Source organism: Chlorocebus sabaeus, chromosome 17 (genome assembly GCF_047675955.1).
Source record: "Chlorocebus sabaeus isolate Y175 chromosome 17, mChlSab1.0.hap1, whole genome shotgun sequence".
In the NCBI taxonomy this organism is placed as follows: Eukaryota; Metazoa; Chordata; class Mammalia; order Primates; family Cercopithecidae; genus Chlorocebus; species Chlorocebus sabaeus.
The window spans coordinates 17,973,224-17,997,965 of NC_132920.1; the positions used below are offsets into that span (position 1 = coordinate 17,973,224).

General features: G+C 41.9%; 1 protein-coding gene across 8 annotated transcripts in view; it reads right to left on the bottom strand.

Moving 5' to 3' along the window:
• KIF13A (kinesin family member 13A) overlaps positions 1–22,918 on the bottom strand; it is a 233,237-nt gene extending 210,319 nt beyond the window's left edge. For 5 of the 8 annotated variants that reach the window (XM_007973605.3, XM_007973603.3, XM_007973600.3 and 2 more), the window contains exons 1-2: positions 22,743–22,918; positions 22,400–22,490 (exon numbers count right to left, since the gene is read on the bottom strand). In XM_007973605.3, the coding sequence (XP_007971796.1) occupies positions 22,400–22,490; positions 22,743–22,797 (146 nt within the window). In that variant the 5' untranslated portion in view covers positions 22,798–22,918. The remainder of the gene's footprint in view (positions 1–22,399; positions 22,491–22,742) is intronic. The other 3 variants (XM_007973602.3, XM_007973599.3, XM_007973606.3) reach the window with 2 other exon arrangements.
• Between the last annotated feature and the right edge of the window lie 1,824 nt (positions 22,919–24,742).

The following is a 24,742-nucleotide window of genomic DNA, read 5'->3' on the forward strand; positions in this document are numbered from 1 at the left end:
GGTGGATCAGGCATATGCAATTGTAAAAACTCAAGAGAGTGTACCCTTAAAATGGGTGCATTTTAATGTAGATAAATGTATACCTCAGCCAGGCACAGTGTCTCATGCTTGTAATCCCAGCACTTTGGAAGTCTCAGGCAGGACGACAGCTTGATTCCAGGAGGTTCGTGGTTACAGTGAGCTGTGATCACGCCACTGCACTCCAGCCTGGATGATAAAGTGAGACTCTGTCTCTGAACATCCACACCCACATACACCCACACCCCTCAATAAGGTTAATTTTAAAGTATATTATCCAAGAACTAATTTTTCAGTTTAGAGTAAATCAGCTCCATTAACTCTCTTCCTTCTTTTTTAGCAGCTCATATCATAGCCATCGCCCTAATTCTTATAAAACACCCTTGAAAAATGCAAATGATAATCAGAAAAGCCCAAGTTTCTACTTTTTACAAGCTGTAATCATTCACTGATTAAAAGGATGTTTAATACATCTTGTCTGTGGTTCTCAAAGGTTGACATCAAGTAACTGTTCTTTATTTTCTACTGCCCTCAAATATATATATTAAAAAAGCAAAAATTAAATACTAAACCCAATCATTGGATAAAATGTAAGTAAATCAAATTTATAAAAATCAGTAGAAAAGTCAGTGTTATCTACTTTATAAAAACAGCAGAAAACGTCAGTGAGGAAGAAAGTGTAGGTGGAATCCTATCAAAATGAGCACGCACCAATGCTGCTTTCTCGAAGAGAAAGACAGAAGCTTAAAGGGTTTTCTTTGAAATAACATATAAAATTGGACAGAAATCATACTAGTCTGGCAAAGTTTTCATGGGCTTAGGTCAGTAGAGCTTCACAGTTGTCTTGATTTTATCCCAGAAAACTCAGGTCAATGGTTTTAGAATTCTAAAAGTTTTGTGGGGTTTTTTGTTGTTTTGTCTTGCTTTTCTTGATACTGAGTCTCACTCTGTCGCCAGGTTGGAGCGTAGTGATGTGACCTCGGCTCACTGCAACCTCTGCCTCCCGGATTCAAGCGATTCTCCTGCCTCAGCCTCCCGAGTAGCAGGATTACAGGCACCTGCCACCCAGTTTTTTGTTTTTTTTTTTGAGACGGAGTCTCGCTCTATTGCCCAGGCTGGAGTACAGTGGCGCGATCTCGGCTCACTGTAAGCTCCGCCTCCCGAGTTCATGCCATTCTCCATGCCTGGCTAATTTTTTTGTATCTTTAGTAGAGACGGGGTTTCACTGTGTTAGCCAGGATGGTTTTGAACTCCTGACCTCGTGATCCGCCCGCTGTGGCCTCCCAAAGTGCTGGGATTACAGGCGTGAGCCACCATGCCTGGCCCTTTTTTTTTTTTTTTTTTTTTTTTAAAGTAGAGATGGGGTTTCACCATGTTGGCCAGGGTAGTCTCAAACTCCTGGCCTCAAGTGATCTGCCTAGCTTGGCCTCCCAAAATGCTGAGATTAAGGGATGAGTCATTGCGCCGGGCCAGGATTTTAAAAATCAAAGGAAACACATGTGTCCCAAATGAAAAGGTTACAAGCTTTCCAAGAAGTCTGGATTAATTTTCTCTAATTGTTCTTGGTATCATGTTTAGATATTCTAATCATGTCTAATCTCTAGCTATGTTCTGTCTGCAAATTTACTTAGGTGATAAATAAGTGTTGTTTCCACCAAGACTAGCCATACAAACCATCTAAAACTTTACTAAGAATAGTATTCAAATATGAAATATCATAGGTAGAGATGAATAAGGCTTTTGTTGTATATGATTCAAATCCTCTACAGACCATTTTAATAACAAGTATTTCAAAAATGATTGGGAGAAATTCAGAGTTCACACACAGAAATGGTTCTCTAATCCTTACAAAATTTCACATAGCTTTTAATGAGTCAAAAGTTCCATTCTCTTTTTAGCAGCAGGAAGGAAAATAAATTATTACAAATGACTCAAAACAAAGCAATTTAACTGTGCTTCATTAGTGAGATGTTTCCAGAGCATAGCAATAAAGATATGTGTCATGTTAAATCTCATTACTTATCCAGTAGCTTTATTAACAGGGTTGATCTTGACTTTGTTATTTTATGTTTGTCTTTTTGATGATAGATAACATATTACCTTTAGACATAATTTTAGATAAAGGAATAACCACAAGCTCATCAAATTATTTGCTTGTAAAATTAAAAAGATGTACAATCTTATTTCTCAAATAGGTAGGTGGTTGGATAAAAGTAAGGCTAAAATGGGGTTGGGCGCAGTGGTTCACGCCTGTAATCCCAGCACTTTGGGAGGCTGAGGCAGGCGGATCACTTGAGGACAAGAGTTCACTTGAGGTCAGGAATTTGAGACCAGCCTGGCCAACATGGCGAAATCCCATCTCTACTAAAAATACGAAAATTAGCTGGGCGTGATGGCGTGTGCCTGTAATTCCAGCTACTGGGGAGGTTGAGGCATGAGAATTGCTCGAACCCGGGAGGCAAAGGTTGCAGTGAGCAAAGATTGTGCCACTGCACTCCAGCCTGAGTGACAGAGACTCTGTCTCAAAACAAACAAACCAAAAGTAAGGCTAAAATGAAAACTGTCCAAGTCAACTCATAAAAAGTATGTGCATATGTATGTATGTGTTACTTTTTATTTCCATCTCTAAAGTGGTTTAACATAGCAACCTTAGTACCCATGAGAATACCCTAGTATACCCATGAGAATTTGTCTCTAATGTCCTTTTCCCCTAAAGGGATTTCATATCTTGAAACAGTACGTTTTCAAGATTCTGGCCTCTTTTTTTTTTGACAGTAAGTAGGCAGGATTCTTTCAAAAGTTCTGAAGAATAATGAAGAAAAAAAAGAAAACACTATTTAGAAAACTTTTACTGGTCAAGTATGACAATCTGAGCATTAACCGGAAAGGAGGGGTGAATAAATATAGACCGTCTCCTAGATCTAATCCCAAGACAACACAGTGCTTGACGGTCTCAACATGGATCAGTATGGATTCACTTGACCACATCCTTCCATCAGATAATTTTGAGAAATGTATCAAAAAGTGTTTTTATTCTTAATATCATTATGTGTCTCACTACTTCAGCTTCATCCTTCTGTCTTATGATTCTTACCTCTGCATGAATAATAATAACACACACTAAGAAAAATATCTAACACTTTTTGAGTATTTGCTATAAATACTCCAAGTGCATTACCCATTTTACCTGAAGTTGGAAATTAAAGCGCAGTGAGGTTAAGCAGCATGCCCCAAATCACCCAGCTGGGAAGTGCAGGTGCCAAGACTGGCTGAGGGAGTCTGGACTCCAGAGTTCACGCTCCTAATGCTGCTTCCTTAATTAAGGAAAGAAAATTCCAAATATTCCAGCAGTACCTAACTTGATTTAGTAGACACTCTGTTCCCTTTTGGTATTAAGCACTTTCTCAGGGGAAAAGTAATCTGAGGAGAGACAAACTTTGGTGAAGGAAAATGTTAAAGATAAAGCAAAACAGAAAATTTCAACTGGACAGAACTTTCACTTGGACTAAACACTCAGCTGAACCTAGTGCTGTAAATTTTTAGATAGTGCTAGTGCCTCGAGGCAATATGCAATTGCTGTGTTTTCATAATCGTAAAAACTCAGTAGTTATTCACTATGGTATAAACTACCAAGCACAGAAAAAGCAAAATGCATCACGATGTTAAAAGAATGAGTAAACTGAATTTTATCTCTAATATCTTATATTTTCAAAGTGTTCAACAGTGAATGGGCATCACATTTATAATTAGAAAAAAAGTTATATTAAAAACAAATTTCTTATGATATGAATAAAGAAAGAGAGAACTCACCTTATGCTCAATCACTCAAGGACGGAAAACTAAACTCCTCTAAGGCAGAGCAAACTATCTGAAGCCTTTCTGGAAGACTGCAGGTGTCAGGAGCAGAGATGCTTGGTTATTCATCTCCATAGTCATGAGTTGCCCCCATACACAGACTGCTATCAGCAACAACTTTGTATAAGCTGCTCCCCATCTTTTACTCCCCAAAGGAAAGACCTGCAGTGTTAGGTTTCCTCCTGCTCTCAACTGCCCAGCCACTGAGCCATCTGCCTTCCTGCTCTTATTTCTGAACCAAGAAACCTCAACCATGGGACCAGGACCCGCTGATGTTTGACAATCACTGTGAGACATATCACAAGTAACTTGTTAATAAGGTGCTCATTAAATAAGTCTGTAAAAGCTTAATAAAGTCTGTGAAGGTCTTAATAAATGCTTAATAAAGCCTGCAAATGGCTTATTTAAAAATATAAATAAAAACAGGTTCAAAGCTATCCCCTGTAGACTGCCATTTTCACATGACCTCTATTCCAATGTACATTTTTGGACAGCATGCTGAGAGTTGCCCACAATGCTGAGAAACCCTGGGGGACTGGTAAACTTAGGCATATTATTTGACACGTGTGCTGCGGTGGGGAACAAAAAAATGTTGAAAACTGCCACAAGGGTAAGTGGAAGATGCAGCACCAACCCAATGGCCAATTAGGAACCAGAGAATGAGAAGCAACCAGAGATCCCCCCTTACTCACCGGGAGAAAGAAGAGTAAGCAGGTCAGCAGCCCCCGCCACTCCCAGATTCACAGGCAATGGAGTGCAGGTGGAGCTGGAGGAAGGTGCGCTGGCAATCTACCAGTATCTCTCCTTTCTCTCAATTCTTTCACTCCAGCCCTCTCTCCCTATGACAACAGGAGGAACAACTTATGCTGACTCACAGGAATGCCAACTACATCAGGTTGGTGTACAGTCCACCCATCCAGCCTGGGACCACACAACACCTCTGGGTGCATAGCTCTGGCAGTATAAGAAATGAAACATTCCAACCTCACAACTTTGCCTAGGATGGAATTCTCTTCCACTAGTTACCTGCATAGAATCTGCAGCTAATGCTGCTATATAGGTTGTGCACTGAATGTTAAAAACGTGAACTTTGTCAAAGACTGGTGACCTCCTGGCTGGATCAACCATTATTTATCTCATGTAGTCCTAAGCAGCTACAGCCTCTGCCTGTCAGCCAAAGGCAGTGGCAGCCAAAGTTGGAAGGGTCCAGAGCTACATTTGTACTGCCATTACCCCCAGAAGCCACATGACAGCACAAAGGCTATCATTATGTAACAATTTAATGCAGAAATTAGAGGTCTCAGAGGGACCAGACTAGAAGCACTAGAACCACCAGTGATGTGACAGACACAACCTGAGGACTCGCCACCCACAGACTCATCTACCTAGGCACAGCTTTTATAAAGTCTATATCCACATCTTTCATTGTATTCAACTATAAAATATCTACAAGACACTTACTATGCACAAGGCATATGCTAGCTGCTCCGCGAAAGAGGGAAGAAACAAAAGACAAATAAGACAAGGGGCTCTGCTCACAAGGAGTTGATAGTCTACAGGGTATGATAAGCCATTTGTACAGATTATTCGTGGACATAGAACTGGTCACTGTCTTTATTCAGAGCAATAGATTTTGACCACATGGCTGGAGGCTCTGCCTCCAATCGTGGTATCTTCTGCTTTGTACTCTAGTTATTGGGGGCTGGTCCTTTGCCATCTTAGACACAGTATATACTCACTAAATGTTTGTTGTACTACGTAATTATATTTATATTAATTGGATATAAGGTTACTAAGCTTTAGTTAGCATAGGGGATTCACAGACTGCCAATACTACTTAGTCATAAATGATTTCTGAGGAAATGATTGGCTGAAGCTAGTGACATACTGTGTTCAACGATATTAGGTTTCTATACTTTTATTTTTCTTCCTGAGGCAACTGACTTTATTATCCCCATACTGATGCTGAGGACTCTTGTTCCAGGGTTTACTATCCTGGAAAGGATGAACTTGAGGGCCTCTCTGTTAAAGTTCAGAATAGAGAAATATTTTTACTTGCATATCTGGTTCCCTGGCATCCCTTGCATGAATATATTTTACCCCAGAAATGTTAACTTTGGAAATCTTTTGGTTTTTGGCATTCATTTACTGATCCACTAAAATTTGGAGACTATATTTAGGATATTTAACAGAAACATTCTAATTTCCTTTGAATTTATTATTTTCTTTTAAAAAGTTTTAAAATATGCCATACAAACCTAAACGCCTGTATATGTATTTGTGTCTTCTTAAATAAGGGATTGATGCATGCTTTCTTAGAACAGTTTTTGATCCATTTATTCAATTTAAGTTTCTGTGTATAGAAATACATAAAAGCCGGCCAGACATGGTGACTCAAGCCTGTAATCCCAACACTTTGGGAGGCCAAGGTGGCAGATTACTTGAGGCCAGGAGTTTGAGACTAGCCCGGTCAACGTGGCGAAACCCTGTCTCTACTAAAAATACAAAAATTATATATATATCAGGATGCTGAGAGAGGAGATCCAATGACAGTGTGAAAGTAAATAGATTTCAGATCGGTTACATGCTTCCAGCACTTTGCCTGCTTCAATTACCAGGTAGTTTTCTTTTATCTTTCCTTTTCTTTTCTCCCCCACCCCCTTCTTTCTTTATTAATCTTAATGCAATATTTGACTTAAATATCTGCATCCTGGATAGGCCTGGCCATGAGTGTTAATGACAGGCACCTCCTTTTCCCTAATCCTCTTACTTACTGAATTCTTTCTAAGGATGTTAGTGATAGGCTCAGATAGGAGTACTGAACAGACATAGGTTACAATCACTTAAAAGCCTTGTATCTCTTTACCTGAGCAGTTTGTCTCCAAACAGCACACTCTTGGCCACAACACTTGATAGTGCTTTACAAAACTACTTATTTATACTCAACAGGGATCTATCAAAACAGTGCAAAAGGCAAATAAGAGATTCCCAGGGGAAAAGTTGCAGCTCAGAGACAAAGTAATTTACAACACTTTTACAAATTTCAATTTTATTTCGGCTAACTTCTAAAAAGATTGGTGAGGTTATTTCAATACATCAAAATACAAAAGCAAAGATGTAGCCTACCACTAAAAAAATTCAGTCTACATACAAATAACAGAGAGAGGTCAATTTTTAAAGGAAAATATCCTTTAATGATTCATAGTATGATCTGGCCTGAAGGACCCAAGAGTCTCAGAACTCCAATAGTTGATGTACTGTTAGACATCGCATGCACCAGGGACATCTAACTGCACTTCACAGTTCAGGGGTCACATAGCTATGGTGATATTTCTATCAATTTCCAGGAAAAAGATAATTAATGTGATGACTTCACAAAATTAAATGTATCCAAGGTTTACATCCTGAGATTATGTCCCTTCTCCTATTCTGGTGTTAAGCTGACCTTTATTTTACAATAAAATATTAAGATTTAGTAGTGCTTTTGTTTTTCTTTTTCTTTTTTTTTTTTTGAGACAGGGTCTCAGTCTGTGGCCCAGGCTAGAGTACAGTGGCATAATCATGGCTCACTGCAGCCTAGACCTTCTGCGTTCAAGTGATCCTCCCATTTCTGCCCTCCAAGTAGCTGGGACTACAGGTGCACACTACCACACCCAGCTAATGTTTTTATTTTTTGTAGAGATGGGGTTTTGTCATGTTGCCCAGGCTGATCTCAAGCCCCTGGGCCCAAGCGATTCTCCCACCTCTGTCTCCCAAAGAGTTGGGACTACAGGAGTGAGTCACTATGCCTGGCTTGCTCTTGTTTCAGTGTGATTACTTGGCATATTTAAAAGAGGTTGGGAACTCTCTGTTTATCCAAATTTTTGTTTCTGCTGTTTTTTAAAAATCCTTAAGTCTGAGAACCAATGAGCAAGGGTAGCTAACATTCACTCTTGGGGGAAAAAAAGAAAAAAACTAGTTAAATAATCTAGCTACAGAACTTTAAAAAAAGTCCTTTAGGATTGCAGTAGACCAGCAATTTTTGAAAACTATTTCCAATGCATAATTCATCATAAAAATGTAGACTAGGCTGTAATCCTAGAAAGAGGAATACTATTCCATCAAAGCCAACAATACTTCAAGGCTTCAAAAAACTTAAAATGACATTACCATGCTAATGTTACCTATCTGTACTGTAACTCTTTGTAAGTCTAGACTCAAAAAGCAGATGCTTAAAAGTGGATATGGCTGCTCAAATTTAACACCGTTATCTTGATAAACCTTCCCCACTACTATCCTCCTTCCTCTTTACTCAACACATTATCCTTGAAACAAGTAATTTTAAGGATCTCTCTCAATGTCATAATGTAACCATTCCCTGTTACAATTTGTACAGTGAATACTAAACTTTAATTAACTGTATGATTAGAAGTAGAGAGCAAAAAGGCAAAACAAAACCAAAAACGGTATTTCATTTAAAAACCTTACAATTAAAGGTCCAATTATAACTGCAAGTTCAGCTATAAATCTTTACACATTCTCTCTTTAGCTGGGAAAATAGGTGGGCACCAAAGGCATCAATTCTGAGGACTTGTTTTATTAAACCCTAGAACAGAACGTAAGTATGTTTAAAGGCTTGTTAATCTGTCCAACAAACTACATGTCGGTTTATTGCATGTGGCCCTTCCAAAATCCGGGACAGATCTTTTCAACACTCGCAACGGATGCCTATGCAGTTCGTCATTTACGCTTTCTGGTTTTCCTGAGGCTCCAGCTTGAGATACAGAAATATTTATGGTCATTTGTGGTGGGTGTGCAGTCTAGGGAGTGTCTCCCTAAGACAATACAAAGGGCCAACAGCAAAGAGCAAAGCTTCCCTTTCCTCAAAGGCTTCCTTCCTGTTCCTTGTCTTTGAGAGAGAGAGAGAGAGGGAAAAAAAAAAAAAAAAAAAAAAACAAGGCTCCAAACTTTTTCCCCTAAGGGAACTACAAACAGAGGTTTCCCTCAAGCCTCTTCCAACAGCAGCCAGTTCAACAAACCTACAGACCAGACCCTGAAGAGCCCCACAGAATCAATAACCACTCTGCTTTTGAAAGAAAGGGGAAAAGGGCATAAACCAGAGACACAGACACACTAACCTGAGTTTATCCCACAGTGGAAGACAGGACATATTGGAGATGAACTGGAGTTTGGTAGGGTTGCAACAGAATCCTCAGAAACAAAACACAATGCCCAAAGAAGTTCTAAACCAACAATAAATGCCATTTCTCCACTCCCACACATATATACTTGTTGCATAAAACAGCTGTATACCTTTAAGAACAGCTTAAAAATCACTGGATCCCACAAATTACACAACTGTATAAGATGAAGACTAATTAAAAGATTCAAATCAGATGATTTTCTTATCATGCTCTGTAGACACAGGCAAAGGCTACTACCCAAGCCAACGAAGGAGGCATGTAGAATGTCTGTAAGGAATCCAGGATTCTCAGCTAGTTGATAACGACTTCACGCTGCTGCTTTATTTCATTTGACACCTTCCATTCTCTATCAGCCACTGCGTGCAAACCAAGCCTCCCAAGAATGGTGACCCTGTCCTCTTCAGTTTACCTAACACCCTGGCCAAGAAGTAAATTAAAATGCAACGTATTTCAGCTCCTATAAATGTTACCTACTCACTCTATTTAACTCAACTCTGTATTTAAGTACACTTGGGATCAATCTGAACATTACAACTTAAAGAAAATAAACCCTTACAGACTATCTAGTCCAGCTCTCAATTTTACAGATGAAGAAACTTAGCTGCAAAAGGATCAACAGCTATCTCAAAGAAGCAGACCAAGTCGGTGGCAGAACCAGATGGCACCCAGACTTCTCACAGTTCACTGTGCCATGCTGCTTCTCCACAGCCCAGATCAGAGCCTCTGCATGGAAGGGGTCCCCATGGCTTTGCTGGAATTGTCACATCATTACAGGACTGGAAACGGGGAACTGGAGCCCACAACTCTCAAACCAGAAAGCTGAGAAAGAACCTGTGTCTTCTAACAAGTCAGTATCAGGTGAAGGATAGGCAAGTACTCTGCATTTAGATAAGTTAGGTAATTCTTTCCCCTCTACTGTAATTCAAGTAAAAACAAATAGCAAGATGCGCTTTAATTAAATACATCTGTTTAGAGAGTCCTTATGTTAGGAATCTGGTTTTTTATTTTTATTTTTTGAGATGGAGTCTCGCTCTGTCACCCAGGCTGGAGTGCAGTGGCGCGATCTCAGCTCACTGCAACCTCCACCTCCTGGGTTCAAGCGATTCTCCTGCCTCAGCCTCCTGAGGAGCTAGGACTACAGGCACGCGCCAACATGTCCGGCTAATTTTTTTGTATTTTTAGTAGAGATGGGGTTTCACCATGTTGGCCAGGCTGGTCTCAAACTCCTGACCTCATGATCTGCCCACCTCGGCCTCCCAAAGTGCTAGGATTACATGCTTGAGTCACTGCGCCTGGCGGGAACCTAATTTATTATACTAGACCAATGGTTTTCAACCTTGGCCACACATTCTCGAGAATCAACAGCCAACCATGTGCGTTAACAGTCTTGGGCATTCAACCTGGTCAAACTTTTGGATGGCTATATCCCCAGGAACTGTGCAGCAAAGACAAGTCATATCTACTCTGCCCTGTTCAGATTCCTAACCTACAGAATTCATGGGTATAGCAAAATGGGGTTTTTTTTTAGACTACTAAGTTTTAGAGTAGTTTGTTAAGCAACAATAGTAACTGAGACACCTTCCCAGCTTTTTAAAAAAAATCCTAGTGTCCAAGGTGCACTACAGCCCAATTAAGTGAGAATCTCTGGGGCTGGGACCCAGGCATCTATTTTTAAAGCATCCCAGGAAATTCTGTGGTGTAGCCAAGGTTGAGAACCAAAGTCCAGATCCATGCTGTTTAACACACTGGCCACATATAGCTGTTTAAATTTAAATTAATGAAAATAAAATTTACATTTAAATTCCTTGATCATAGTCACATTTCAACTATTCAATGATCATATATGGCTAGTGGTTGTCATATTGGACAGTGAAGGTATAGAACATTTCCATCATCTCAGAAAATTCTACTGGACAGTGCTGGTCTAGACTAGCAGTTCTCAAAGCTTGGTCCTGAGCTATCAGCATCAGCCATCACCTGGGAACTTATTAGAAATGCACATTCCCAGCTGGGCACAGTGGTTCACACCTGTAATCCCAGCACCTTGGGAGGAAGAGGCTGGCAGATCACTTGAGGTCAGGAGTTTGAGACCAGCCTGGCCAACATGGTGAAACCCTGTCTCTACTAAATATACAAAAAAAAAAAAAAAAATAGCAGGTGTGGTGGCAGGGACCTGTAATCCCAGCTACTTAGGAGGCTTAGGCAGAAGAATTGCTTGAATCTGGGAGGTGGAGGTTGCCGTGAGCTGAGATCATGCCACTGCACTTCAGCCTTGGCAACAGAGCGAGACTCCAGCTCAAAAAACAGCAAAAAAAAAAAAAAAAAAAAAAAAAAGCCAGGCACAGTGGCTCACACCTGTAATCCCAGCACTTTGGAAGGCTAAGGCGGGTGGATGATGAGGTCAGGAGATAGAGACCATCCTGGCTAACACGGTGAAACTCTGTCTCTACTAAAAATAAAAAAAATTAGCCGGGCGCGGTAGCAGGCGCCTATAGTCCCAGCTACTCGGGAGGCTGAGGCAGGAGAATGGCGTGAACCCAGGAGGCAGAGCTTGCAGTGAGCCAAGATGGTGCCACTGCACTCCAGCCTGGGCAACAGAGTGAGACTCTGCCTCAAAAAAAAAAAAAAAAGAAAGAAAGAAATGCACATTCCCAGGCTCCACCCTAGACCTACCAAATCAGAACCTGTCAGGATGGCGCCCTCCAGGTGATTCTGATGTACATTCAAGTTTGAATACCACCTATCTTGTTACTACTGCCCATACAAAATCATGTTTGCCATGTCTTCTCTCGTATTTAAATATGGAAATTATCAACTTTTAGCTTCACTATAATGTAAAAGAATAGTTCATGTTGTCACACAATTGCAAAGATGTATTTTTGTGCTGGCAATCATGAGAAGAAATGCCTTTCAACTAGCAAGCAAAGGACACTAAAATGTTTCATGAAGATACTCTTACTTGTAATCTCTAATAGAAACAACTGTAAGGCCTAAAAATATAGAAATGGTTAAAAATTCAAGAGGCTATATTCAATTATTAAAATTATAAATGCGAAAACTATGACTATGACTATATGTAGCATGACAAAATATAAATGGAAGAAAAGCAAAACACAAAATTATAACAGCAAATATTTGTATTACATGGGCAAGGACAAAACAAAGGTCGAGGAAAAATAACTGATTTGCTAAGCTTGGTAGGACAACGATTCTCACACCCCTTTTTTGTTTCTGTCATTCTTCTTACAAAGTTACCTATGCAAAAACATTTTAGAGTGTCTAACAATGCAACTTTTAAAAAAGACACGATTGTGCTTTGACATGAAAAGTACATTGCAAGGATAATTTGATAAAATAGTCCTACTTGATCAATGACTCACCGAATTGTTAATCTCACAGTAATATGAAATTAACACTGGATTCAATCAAATGAGGGGGCTTGGACTGGTGAACTATCAGGTCTTTCTAGTCCTGTGAGTCTAGGAGGATTCTCCTCTCTACTTTTCCTTTTTAACCTTAGATCTACAACTGAATATAAGAATTACACATTTTTCACGAATAAAATTTTACAGAGTTTAACCTTAGATCTACAATCTAATATAAGAATTATACATTTTTCACAAATAAAATTTTACAGAGAGCTGTGAAAACTTTATTTTGTTTTTATTTAGTTTTCACCTAGTTGTTCAGTGGTAAAATACCAAATAAACTAATTTTCAAGGAGGAATTTCTTCTTACATTTGCATGTCTAAATATCCAGAAATATTTTGTAGAGTGGTCTTTTTTGAAAAAATAGCTACTGGATCTCACATAAATCAACTGTTGTTTTAATGCATGTTTTCCTCTAAATTTTAGCATTTCTATTACGTCCTTTGCTGATAGCTCTGACATTAATAAAAATTTCTCATATGCCAAGGTACAAAGTAATCTCACTAAGTGCTTCTGAATGTCTTGTTTATTTCTCTGCTATTCTGTTTCCTTTGCAGGTAATATTCTAAAAACTTCTTTAAATTCTAAACATATAAACATCTTCTCTCCTCTTGTTCCAGGGAAGATTTGAGAAAGGGTAACTTTAGTTGGATTACTCCAATAAACTGATATCTGGAGAATGTTTACTATTTGAGGGAAACTTATTCCTATAAATTTTCTTAAAAATATGAGTACATGGCATGTGCAATTTTATTGAAAATTGAAGACAGTTCAAGTTTTCCACTATTTCTAGCTGGATTTCGCCACAGGAAGTTGAATTAAGTAGTGGGATGATAAACTAGCCATTTTGGTACTATTCTGAAAAGATGTAAGACAAAAAATATAATAATATGGCATTTTCCTCCAGCCCAATAGGCATACACCTTTTTAAAAAGGACAAAACAATTTCTTAACTAAAATTTTTGCAACAGTGATGCAAAAAGTACGATTTTTAAAAATTTTCCAGCTGGGTATGGTGGCTCACGCCTGTAATCCCAGCACTTTGGGAGGCCAAGGAGGGCGGACCAGGAGGCCACTTGAGGCCAGGATTTCGAGAACAGCCTGACCAATGCAGCGAAACCCCATGTCTACTAAAAATACAAAAATTTAGTCAGGCGTGGTGGTGCACACCTGTAGTCCCAGCTACTCGGGAGGCTGAGGCACAGAGATTGAACCTGAGGGGCAGAGATTGCAGTGAGCCAAGATTGTGCCACTGGACTCCAGCCTAGGCGATAGGACGAGACTCCATCTAAAAAAAAAAAAAAATTCCAGCTTTTTGTACTAACAAACTATCTTTATGAATGTGGGTAACTGAGTTGTCTACAGTAGCTACTACCTTCAATTCTAGCATTTATCGAAGTTCTTAAGAAAAAGAAAATTATTGCTTTTATTGTTGGAAGTTCAACAGAAAAGGGATTTGACAAAAACTTTTAATAATAATAGTAACTGCAAAGAGAATTTACAAAATGCTTTTGGTGTGGGGCATTCTTGAACCTAAGCACTGAGAACACAACGATAAATCATGTATAGTTCTTGCTCTGGAGAAACCCCAGAGTTTAGCTGAGATACAGTTACATCTGAGAAATGTCCTTAACATAAAATACACCAAAACAAACAAACAAAACAATGTGCTTTAGGGAGAAAACAAAAAGCAAACTATATGGAGAAAATTATCATTAACATCCTCAGATAGACAGAGAAGATACCACAAAAGAAACAAGAATAAAATGCTTTAAAAAGGCCAAAAAAAGAGCTCTTGAAAATTAAAAATGTGACAGCAGAAAAGAAAAATTAATCATAAGGATTAAACATAAGGCTTGTAAGATATAGTGTAGGAAATCTCTCAAAAGGTAGGACAAAAAGACAAGAGGTGAAAAGTAAAAAGTAAAAATAAAACCATCAGAAGACCAGTTCAGGAAACCCCATGTCCTATTAGGTGTTCCAGAAAAAAACAGAAAACAAAGAGAAAGTCTTATTAATGAACTAATTCAATAATATTTTTTTCAGAACTGAAAGATATGAGTTTCCAGGTCAAAAAGGCCCACTATTGTGATTTAACAAAAACAGGGAAAAAAAATTCTAACAGATTCCAGAGGGGAACAAACTAGGTCACATCCAAAGGATTAGAAACCCAAATAACTTCTCAACAGAAGCAATGAAAGATAAAAGACAGTGGAATAATGTCTTTAAAGTAGAATATGATACACAGCCACACTATCAATAAGGTGAGTAGGTGGAATTAAGATACTTTTCATAGTTTCAAAAAACTTCACCTTCCAATCATGCTTTCTTAGGAAACTACTGAAGGACGTGTGCTACAAAATGGAAGCAGGAAACCAAGAAGAAGGGAAAGAAAATAGAAAAATAGGAGATTCCACACAGAAGAAAGTTGAAGGGAATCCCCTTAATGATGGTGCGGGAAACCCCAGGGAGGCAACTGCTCCAAGCTGAGAGGGCTACCAGGTCACAACAGAACACATAAGAAGGGCCAAGGAGAAGTGTCTCTAAGAAGAGGAACTCCAAAGAGTACCTTTTATGTTTGAAAGTCTTGAAAAAAGATTTAGGCAAGCAGCAGAGAGTTTGGATGTTGACGTAATAAGTACATAGAAAAAGAAGCAAAATAAAGAAAAAAAGAGGGAAAAAAGCAACAATTATTAACGCCAGGCAAAACAAAAAGTTTTGTATGACAAGAATTTATTGAACAACTCATAGCTCGATGTCAACAATGTTCGGTATAGTCATATAAATAATGTCAATACTAAATATTGATCCAACCAAAATTACTATTTTGGGAAAATAGGGAGCAGGTGGGAAGAATTTGGGGGTGAGGTGAGAATAAAGCAGAGAAAGAGAACAAAGAGAGCAAATAAAAAACTAGCACTACCAGAATGTTATTCAGAAATATGGCGGGAAATTCCAAAACAATGAACTAAAACCACTAAAAGTGGTTGCTGCTAGGGAAAGAAATGAAGAGCGGGACCTGTTTTTTTTTTTTTTTTTAACACAGCCTTTATAAATTTTATAACTACTTCACACTTTAAACCTGTGTACACAGGTTTAAAAAAAAAAAAAAAAAAAAACCCAGGGCCCAAGTTCTTACTCACTAAACCTATGGTTTTCAAAATGTAAGTTTGTGACTCATTAGTGAGTTGAGAAATAATTCAGTAAGACATAGCCATCATTTTTTAATGAATTCTAACAGAAGGGGATGGAAAAACATTGCATACAGTTAAGAGTATTTTTTCATGAACCTTTGAAATATACATACACAGGTTCATAATTTAAAATGTATTTTTAACTGTTGACTGTCAACAAAATAATATGAAATAACAACTCTAAACTACACTGCATTATAATTACTTTTAGTTTTGTTTCTTTCTCTTTTTTCTTTTCTTTTTTTGAGACGGAGTCTCCCTGTGTCACCAGGCTGGAGTGCAGTGACACGATCTCGGCTCACTGCCACCTATGCCTCCCGGGTTCAAGTGATACTCCTGCCTCAGCCTCCCAAATAGCTGGGACTACAGGCGCCCACCACCACGTCCAGTTAATTTTTGTATTTTTAGTAAAGACAAGGTTTCACCATGTTGGCCAGGATGGTCTCAATCTCTTGACCTAGTGATCCACCCGCCTCGGCCTCCCAAGGTGCTGGGACTACAGGCGTGAGTCACCGCACCTGGCCTGTTTATTTTTCTTAACACTTCTTACTATCATTCCCAATGTTTTCATTTTTGTTTTGTTTTGGTTTGTTTCTGTTTTTGTTTTTTTGAGTCAGGGTCTTACTTTGTAACCCAGCCTGGAGTGCAGTGGTGTGATCTCAGCTCCCTGCAGCCTCAACTTCATAGGCTCAAGCGATACTCCCACCTCAGCCTCCCAAGTAGCTGGGACTACAGGTGCATGCCATCATGCCCAGCTAATTTTTGTCTTTTTTTGTACAGACAGGGTTTCACCATGTTGCCCAGGCTGGTCTTGAACTCCTGAGCTCAGGCAATTTGCCCACTTTGGCCTCTCAAAGTGCTGGGATTACAGGCATGAGCCTCCATGCCCAGCTCTAATGTCTTGTTTTTTAAAGTAAGATTTCATGTACCTTTATTTTAAAACAAATTGAAAATGTTAATAGCTAACGAAAATAGTCCATTATAATGCTCCTTAAACTCCCACTCATGTCATGCCTGAAGAATGGTCACTCCTATACTAGTGAAACCTAAATTTTTTTTTTTTTTTTTTTTTTTTTGAGACGGAGTCTTGCTCTGTCACCAGGCTGGAGTGCACTGGCGCAATCTTGGCTCATTGCAACCTCTGCCTCCCGGGTTCAAGCATTCCCCTGCTTTAGCCTCCCAAGTAGCTGGGACTACAGGCACACGCTAACACACCAGGCTAATTTTTTGTATTTTAGTAGAGATGGGGTTTCACCATGTTGGCCAGATGATCTCGATCTCCTGACCTTGTGATCTGCCTGCCTCAGCCTCCCAAAGTGCTGGGATTACAGGCATGAGTCACTGCACCCGGCCTTATTCTTTGCTTTCTTACAATTAACTCTGTAATATGGGCAGAGATAAGAATAACAACACAGAAAAGAGAATTCAAAGTCCCACAGGTGATTTTATAATGTGGAGTATTACTGCTTCTTAGGTGACTTATCTTTCTAATTATGTATGACTTTCACTAATATTTAAATTTCTGGTCTACAGAGACACAGGAGCCAAGGAACCATCCTAGAAGCCTTCAGAATAGTGGAGGAAACCAGCTTAGAAATAAAAACTTGCAACATTTACAGACTGAATAGCCCTTACCCAAAATGCTTGGGACCAGAAGTGTTTTGGATTTTGAATTTTTCTTGAATTTAGAATATATGCATTATATACCTACCAACTGAGAATTCTTTTTTTCTTTTTTTCTTTTTTTTTTTTTTTTTTTGAGATGGAGTTTTGCTCCTGTTGCTGCTCAGGCTGGAGTGCAATGGCTCAGTCTCGGCTCACCGCACCCTCCGCCTCCTGGGTTCAAGCAGTTCTCCTGCCTTAGCCTCCCAAGTAGCTGGGATTACAGGTGTGTAACACCACACCCAGCAAACTTTTCTATTTTTTTAGTAGCGACGGGGTTTCACCATGTTGGCCAGGCTGGTCTCAAACTCCTGACCTCAGGTGATCTGCCTGCCTTGGCCTCCCAAAGTGCTGGGATTACAGGTGTGAGCCACTGTGCCTGGCCCCCAGGAATCTGGAGTATTTTGGATTTCAGATGTTCAGAAAGGGATACCGCTGGTGAATAAACTAGAAAATACATACAAAGTTGATTAAGAGGAAGCTTTCTTCCACTGACCCTCCCTCACACGATTCGCAAGGTGTATTGTTCATCCTGCCATATGGAAAATATGAACAGGAAGCTAAAAACTTTCATGCTTTTCTACTGAGAGCCCATATTTAGCCGAACATTTTATTTTTACACAGTAGGTTAGATATGTACTTTATTTTGGAGTCTTACCTTACAATTCACTTACATAAAATAATTAAGAACAAAACTTCTGTAGAAAGCAAGTTCCACTGTATTCTTTTCACAGCATAGCACCCTAAAAGTCACGGGGATCAGACCCATAAGCCAACCACCTATATTTTTAAAAACCCCCACTACCATTCACATTGAATGTAAAAAAGAATGAGTAAGTCTTAATATGCTGGTATTGAAAGATTCCAAAGGGAGCCGGGTGCGGTGGTTTATGCCTGTAATCTCAGCACTTTGGGAGGCCCAGGCAGGCGGATCACGAGGTCAGGAGTTTGAGACCAACCTGGCCAACATAGTGAAACCCCGTCTCTACTAAAAATACAAAAAAAATTAGCTGGGTGTGGTGATGGCCGCCTGTAATCCCAGCTACTTGGGAGACTAAGGCAGGAAAATCGCTTGAACCCGGGAGGCAGAGGTTGCAGTGAGCTGAGATTGCGCCACTGCCCTCCAGCCCAGGCAACAGTGCAAGACTCCGTCTCAAAAAAAAAAAAAAAAAAAGATACCAAAGATATTTCTTAAAATATATATAAATAAAATATAAATAAATAAATACTTATTTGTGTACATAGTTGTGTGTATTAAAAAGGCACATATATATCTGGAAAAAAAGGCATGAGAACTAAGTGACAGTGGCTACCCATTTTCAGAGAGGTGAAGAAATGGCCAAAGTAGGGATGACAGCAGGAGTGAAGAGGGAGATGTTTCACTGTGTATGTCAGCCTTTATAGCAAGTTAGGGATTCTCATTCCATTGCTCCCTTCATCCTACTCCATTCCTTCACCCACACCCACCCCACCCCCAGAACTGTCTTGCTGTTTTGTTTTGTTTTGTTTTTTGAGATGCAGTCTCACTCAGTTGCCCAGGCGAGAGTGCAGTAGCACAATCTTGGCTCATGGCAACCTCCACCTCCAAGGTTCAGGCGATTCTCCTGCCTTAGGCTCCCAGGCAGCTGAGATTACAGGTATGCTCCACCACACTCGGCTAATTTTCATATTTTTAGGAGAGACAGGGTTTCACCATGTTGGCCAGGGTCGTCTCAAACTCCTGGCCTCAAGTGATCCACCCACCCTAGCCTCCCAAAGTGCTGGGATTACCGGTGTGAGCCACCTCACCCAGTCCAGAACTGCCTTGCTTCTGAATCGGACTCCACACCCTCACTCACACACGTACAATCACCCAGAAGCAACGTGTGGCAGGTATGCTTTCACTTTCATTGGCAAAGGACTCTCTCCTCATCTTGCAAAAGTAAATCTGTACTCTCAGCATCCGTAAGACCACACAAACACGACCTGTCTTGGCAAGTTGCCAGGACCTTGGGTAGCATCCACAGCCCTTCCTCAATGCTCCCATCACATTTGCTAAGCCCTTGCTAAGTGCCAGTATGCGGGAGCATGAGGCATAAAGAGAAGTAGGACAAGGTACCTGCCTTCAGGGAGTTCACAGCCTCAAGGGAGAGAAAGAAGAGGAAACAGAGAATTTCGAAATTATGTGGTTCAGGAAAAGGCAAAAGTATACGCCAGTGTAATTTACCACGTTGTATTTTAACTATTTTTTTCCTCTCTCTCCCCTATCTCTCCAAGGTGAGTGACTCTGGTGTAGGTACTAGATCCACAAGTATCTTAGAATCCCCTGTGCTGAGCATGGTATTGAAATGATCTGAACTTCATGTCTCCTGGAGAGCAATGCAATGATATTTTAAGAAACAAATCCATATGTCTTAATGTTTCAGAATGGTGATCAGTATACATAGCAACTACTAACCTGGACCTATGCAATGTATTACAATACTAGAATTTCAGCAACAAAACAAACATCTTTAACCTCAGAGATCCTCTGATCTTTTAGTCCTTGCTACACACTGTTGGCTTTGGTTTTGTAAATGGGGAAATCATGAAAGTTGACCCCATCTGTTTGTCTGTTTGTTTGTTTTCCCTAGACATCAGTGCACTCTCACTTGCTTTTACTGGTAAGACTGAAAACTTTCACCCACTAACCTTGAATTTCTATCCATGGTTAATCATTGGTAATTTCTTGCAACTTTCAGAAAAACAGTAATTCTCAATTCGACACAGGTCTGCCAATATGCATTTAAAGACCTCTTACACTTCAAACCTTGGACTTGTAGGTATGAAAAATAATAACATTCTCAGTATTCTACTCTTCACCTTTGCCCTGCCCTGAGCACTATCTAAAAACCAATGACAGAAATGAATTGCAAACATAGCATGAAGCATTGCTGCAATTAATCAACCCAGAACCCAAGGGAGGAATTATTTCTATTTTTAAATGCACTGTTACTTTAAGGGAAAAGTCTGTGGAGAAATATGAAACCAAGCTGCATAATGAAAATAAAAATGCATTTGGTGTCTTCATCTGTGCAAAGACAGTAATCCTAATGTACAAGGAGCACTGTTGTGTTGACTCCTCAGTTTGTCTGTAAACGAAATGACCAGTACTCAGACAGAATCCCATGGAAAGCTCATCTGCTACACAAAGAATTAGATCTGTCAGAAGGACAAAACACGAGAGTACCCATATTTCAATGCTATTTTTATAACTCCAGATAAGGGACTATCACAGTAAGTAAGCAGATGAATAGATCCCAAAATCACCCTTCAAATCTTTACCTAAAAGATCCTGATTAGTAACTAACGTGGTTCAGCCCGAAAAACGATCAACTGATTACTTAGCATTTGGAACCAACTGTCCACAGTTATAGATTGTATCCAAATTCCACAAAATCAAATCTGTTTCTCTTCACAAATGACAACACTTCATGTCATTAAACAGTAGCTAACAGTCGCACTCCTTATGGTTAAGAGTGACAAGGAGCAGGTGCCAAGCTAACAAGGAAAAATAGCAGCAGCTACACGACAGGAGCTAAAAAATATTCTACCTGTTCCCCCAGACTGCTTTCAAGAATCTGACCCAACAATTTTTTCCCGAAACAATATAACGATATCCAGTTTGCGGGGGGCTGGGGCGGTACATTTGTTGGTGATATGGGCATCTAATTTAATCTGTAAATATTTAATGTACTCAATGAGTTGACTTACTATCACCATGAAATATACCATACTATCTACACTGCTATAAATGCATCTAAAAATACATCCATTACTAAACAACATTCAGTGCAATGTACAATAAACACTACATCCAGTGTTAAACACAACATTTTAAATACAGCTTGGCTATTTAGTACCACCACTAGAATCTGCTAAAGGTAGCAGAATGTTTGCAAACTGGATAAACACTGCTATGCTCAACATGAAAAGCAAAGAATTTCCAATCTTATCCCCTCATGATTTCTTTCCCCAAATTTGGCAAAACTGAGCTTGAACACCACACATTATAGAATGGAGGCATCGCTTCTCTAAGCAATAATGTAACAAACCCCTGCCTCAGAGTCTCTCTTCAGTGAAAATCTCTGAAGAACGAAATTCACTAAATTGTATTCCCTCGATCAACAGGTGATTCTTGGAAACAAACACTCATACTCATTTCCAATGAAAATTAATTATGTAAACTATCCCGTTTTTTCACACATATATATTCACAACCTACTGCATTATTATATTGAATGAATTCCAACCGATTTCTTCTCAGAGGCTTACCAGAAAAATGCCAAATATTCAAATTATTTTGGGGCATTATCCCATACTGCTGCATGGAACATAATAAGGATCCAACAGTTACCACTTTTCAAATGCAAATATGTTGCCATCTAGTAAATACAGCCCCTTTTTAAACATCCCTCAGTGTCTATACAGTTCAGGGCCCTACTTTTGTTTCTTTGAAAATCAAAATTCGCGCATTACATTGAGGCATTATCTCAACTCAGCAACAACTAAAATAGGTGTTAACTAGCCCAGCCTGAGTCTGCATCGTACAAGACTCTTGCTCTATTTTTTCCTCCCATTTTACACACACTGTCCCTAAACAATTCTGCCAAAGGAAACAAACGCTGCAGTGACGAAAAGAATCCCGGGCACTGGATTCCACGAACAATGAGGACGTGGGCTGGTCACCTGCCGGCCTCGGGCCTCAGTTTTCCTGTCTGTAAAATGTGGCGGCTGGGCGAATCACCTATAGGGTCCCATCCGGCCCTCTCCCTCCCGGGTGCCTCGCAGCCCGCCCGGACTCAGCTGACTGGTGCTGGCTGTGGCCAGGGTGCCCTGCCTGCCGCCGCTCTAGATGGAGGGGAAGGCGGGCGAGGGAGGAGAGGAACTTGGACTTGCAACAGCTTCAAACAGGAGCGGGCGACAAACTTGAAGCCGTCCTCCTAACAATAGGAAAGAGCACTCCCATTTTCCTGGCTCAAACTTGCAGGACCCCGCGAGGCTGGATCCTCCCAGCCGCCCTCTCGGAGCCCGCTTTACCTTTCTCCCTGTTTGGTGTTAGCAGGAGGAGGGTGCAGGACCGTTTGATTCCCTTCCATCTCCACCACGCACTTGGTGTTCAGTTCCAGTTCTGAAAGCACAGAGAGAAAGGGACGTTGCAAAGTCCAGCATCCGCGCCTCCAGCCAGCCCGCCCTCCAGCCGCGCCGCGCGGGGCTCCGTCCCTGGAGGCTGCCAAGCCTGGAGACGGCGCCCCGGGCACCACGGCCAGCGCGGACGCCGCCTCCGCCCCGGCCGCGATCTCGCAGTCCCGGCCCCGCAGTTTCCAAAGTTGCCCCCGCCCTCAGCCCGAGCAGAATTAAAAAAGAGCGAAAAGCTCCTCACCTCGTCGGTTCATGGGCCGGACCCGGACGGCAACTTTTACCTTGGTATCCGACATGTTGGCTGCGCTAGCCCGGCCGCTTGCCGCGCCCGCTCGGCCTGAGGAGGCCCCTCACGCGCGGCGCCGCCGCCGCTGCAGCCGCGCGCCCCCCGAGCGCGGCCGCCGCCGCTCTGCCTTGAGCTCCGAGAGGCAGCGCCGAGGCGCGCGGGCCATCCCGGGGGAGCGCGACGCGGGGCACGGCCGCGGCCCGGGGAGGGGCAGGCGCGCGGGGCGGGGCGCGGCGGCGGCGGCGGCGGCGGGCGGGGAGGAGGCCTCGCCGCCGGGCCCAGGCGCAGCTCTAGCCGCGCCGCCCCAGCGCAGACCGCAGCGCCGCGGCCCCTGGCGGCTGCCCGGGGCCCCGCGCCGCCATGTTCCGCTCCCGCCACCCGCCGGGGCTCGGGAGAGGCCGGACACGGCCACGCGCGGCGCCCCCTGGAGCGGCGGGACGGCAGTGAGGGGAGCGGCGAGCCGGCAATGAGGGGAGCGGCGAGCGGCGCGGGGCTTAGGGGAGGCTGCAGTCCGGGGCGGGACGCATTGTTTCCCCAGGGGACCTCCCAAGCCAAGCCTGCACCGGCGCCCGCGGGGCCCCCCCGGACACCGTGAGCTCCAGCCGCCTCCTGGGGCCGCTGCCACCTGGAGCCCCGGGACGGCAGCAAGGACCACGGCCCGCCGCGCTGGGTGGGCAGGCCTTCCCCTACGAGCCCCGGCACGCCGCCCCCTCTGTCCCATACGGAGCCTGCAGCGGTAGTTTAAGATCTCTGTGGTGAACCGAGACTAGAAATGAATCTGTGAATCCACCACCGAAACAGTGTATGTTTGTAAATAGTGCTCTCTTCCCTTCCCGGCCTCTCTTGTCGTGGGAGGGATGTCAAGTGGGCTGGAAGGGCCATTAACTCTTACATAAGAATTTAATAGCAATGGTTTCTGTCATCCTGCCAAATGCAGACCTCGCTGCCAGGGCGGAACTGGGCAAATCTGATTTATTCTGTTTGGTTCAACAAGTGCTTAAGATGCGCTCACCGAGTGCCAGGCATTTTGAAGCGTACAGAAGTCAAAAATCCAGAGTTTAGATGCAGGAATCTTTCGATTTTGCTTAAATCTAGAAATCCACTTATTGGAAGATGTACTGAGGTTTTACTGTGTGCAGGGTGCTGTTGAGGACACACAGAAACATGCATAGCATGATGCAGAAGCACACGCTGAGGTGGAAGAGAGGGCGTGGAGACCTGTTATGCTAGAAAGTGTGGGGCAGGTGCTAGGAGAGGCCTCGTCCGCCTCCACCAGGTGCCAAGCTATGGGCCTGATGTTAAGACGCTACCCTTGACTCTCAAACAACACGGGTTTGAACTGCACGAGTCCATTTACACGTGGCTTTTTTTCAACCAAAGTCTAATTGAAAATACAATATTCGTGCTCTGGCACAGTGGCTTACGCCTGTAATCCCAACACTTTGGGAGGCTGAGGCGGGAGGATCACTTGAGGCCAGGAGTTCAAGACCAGCCTGGGCAATGTAAAGAAACCCCATCTCGCCAAAAAAAAATTTAAAAAATAGCCGGGCATGGTGGCACGTGCCTGTAGTCTCAGTTACTGGAGCGGCTGAGGTGGGAGGATCGCTTGAGCCTGGAAGGTTGAGGCTGCAGTGAGCCATGTTCACACCACTGCACTCCAGCCTAGGCAACAAAGCAAGACCCTGTCTCAAAAAAAAAAAAAAGAAAAACCAGAAAAGACAGTATTTGGCAGGTTAAAAATGGGAGATCCAACTTTTCCTATTTGTGGGTTCTGCAGAGCTGATCGTCAGATTTGAGTGTGAATGGTTTTGGATGATCCTGGAGCCAGTCCCCTGTGTACACTGGAGGACAACCACTTCAGCCCCACCTTATTGTAGAGCCAGCTATCTCAGTCCACCTCTGAAGGGCCTGTTTCATCTTTCCTCCTCTCCATTCCTACTGCTGCAATCTCACTT